The 880-nt window shown below is 38.9% G+C and overlaps 1 protein-coding gene across 1 annotated transcript; it reads right to left on the bottom strand.

The window, feature by feature from the left end:
- Window positions 1-10: 10 nt before the first annotated feature.
- On the bottom strand, window positions 11-877 carry LOC108804270 (interferon-induced very large GTPase 1-like; the record flags this gene model as incomplete). Its single annotated transcript, XM_018576008.1, has 2 exons — window positions 11-182; window positions 224-877. Coding segments are annotated over 2 exons (826 nt in total), but the record flags the coding sequence as incomplete, so codon positions are not given.
- Between the last annotated feature and the right edge of the window lie 3 nt (window positions 878-880).

Below are 880 nucleotides of genomic sequence, written 5' to 3'. Positions count from 1 at the left end.
TGTAAATCACAGAGTGTTTTCTTCCACATCTCTTCAAATTCTTTCTTTGCATCTATGTCACCAAGTTCACAATTTCTTTCTTTGCACCTTTTTAAGAGATTTGTTAATTCTTCTTCCATCAGCTTTTGACATGTCTTCTGAATCTCCCGAATCTTGAATTTGCCTTTTTGGATGGAAAATGCCTCATGGAGTTTACTAAGAGTTCCTTCTTCAGGAACCTCACACTCATGCAGAAATCTTCCTTGTATCTCTCAATAAGATGAACGTTCTCACTTTTGTTTTCAAAGTATTTTTCTAGAAGCTTCAGCATTGCATCTTCCTCTACTAACAGTAAGCTCTGAAGTTCACTTATAAACTGCCTGTGCATCTTAGCATTGAGACTCCTTGCAGATTGATTTCTGATATGAGTCTCTTTGGTGGTCATCCAGCTATGGACCTTTTTTTTAAAGTCCCAGTCCCACAGAGAGTATTGCACAGACAGTTTGGTATAAGCTTCAGCCACCAGACTGTTTCTGAAACTAAAGATGAACTTCTCATATTTCACTGCTCGCCACAAACTTTCTACCCATTTGATAAAGTCGGTGATTTTGCACTGAGTCCTGTCAGAATTTTGCGATTTTAAAAATCCCAGCAAATACTTCTTTAACTTATAAACATTTTCACTGTAGCCAAAGTTTACTGGAGCCATTGGTGGAACCCCTTGCCACAGTCCAGGAATGTACCAGTTGTGCTTCTCAGGATCATAGTCTATCACATCCCTGAAACAGGTGATTCCAAGTTTCTTTTCCATATTTGCGGCTACTCTCGTCATTTCATCCAATTGTTCCAGAAATTTCTTTCTGTCTCTCATGTTCTTTTCATGAGCGGACACATCACTGAC

The sequence above is a fragment of the Nanorana parkeri genome, unplaced genomic scaffold, assembly GCF_000935625.1.
Source record: "Nanorana parkeri isolate BGI_ZX_2015 unplaced genomic scaffold, ASM93562v1 scaffold8873, whole genome shotgun sequence".
Classification (NCBI taxonomy): domain Eukaryota; kingdom Metazoa; phylum Chordata; class Amphibia; order Anura; family Dicroglossidae; genus Nanorana; species Nanorana parkeri.
This window is presented reverse-complemented; position numbering and strand designations above follow the sequence as displayed.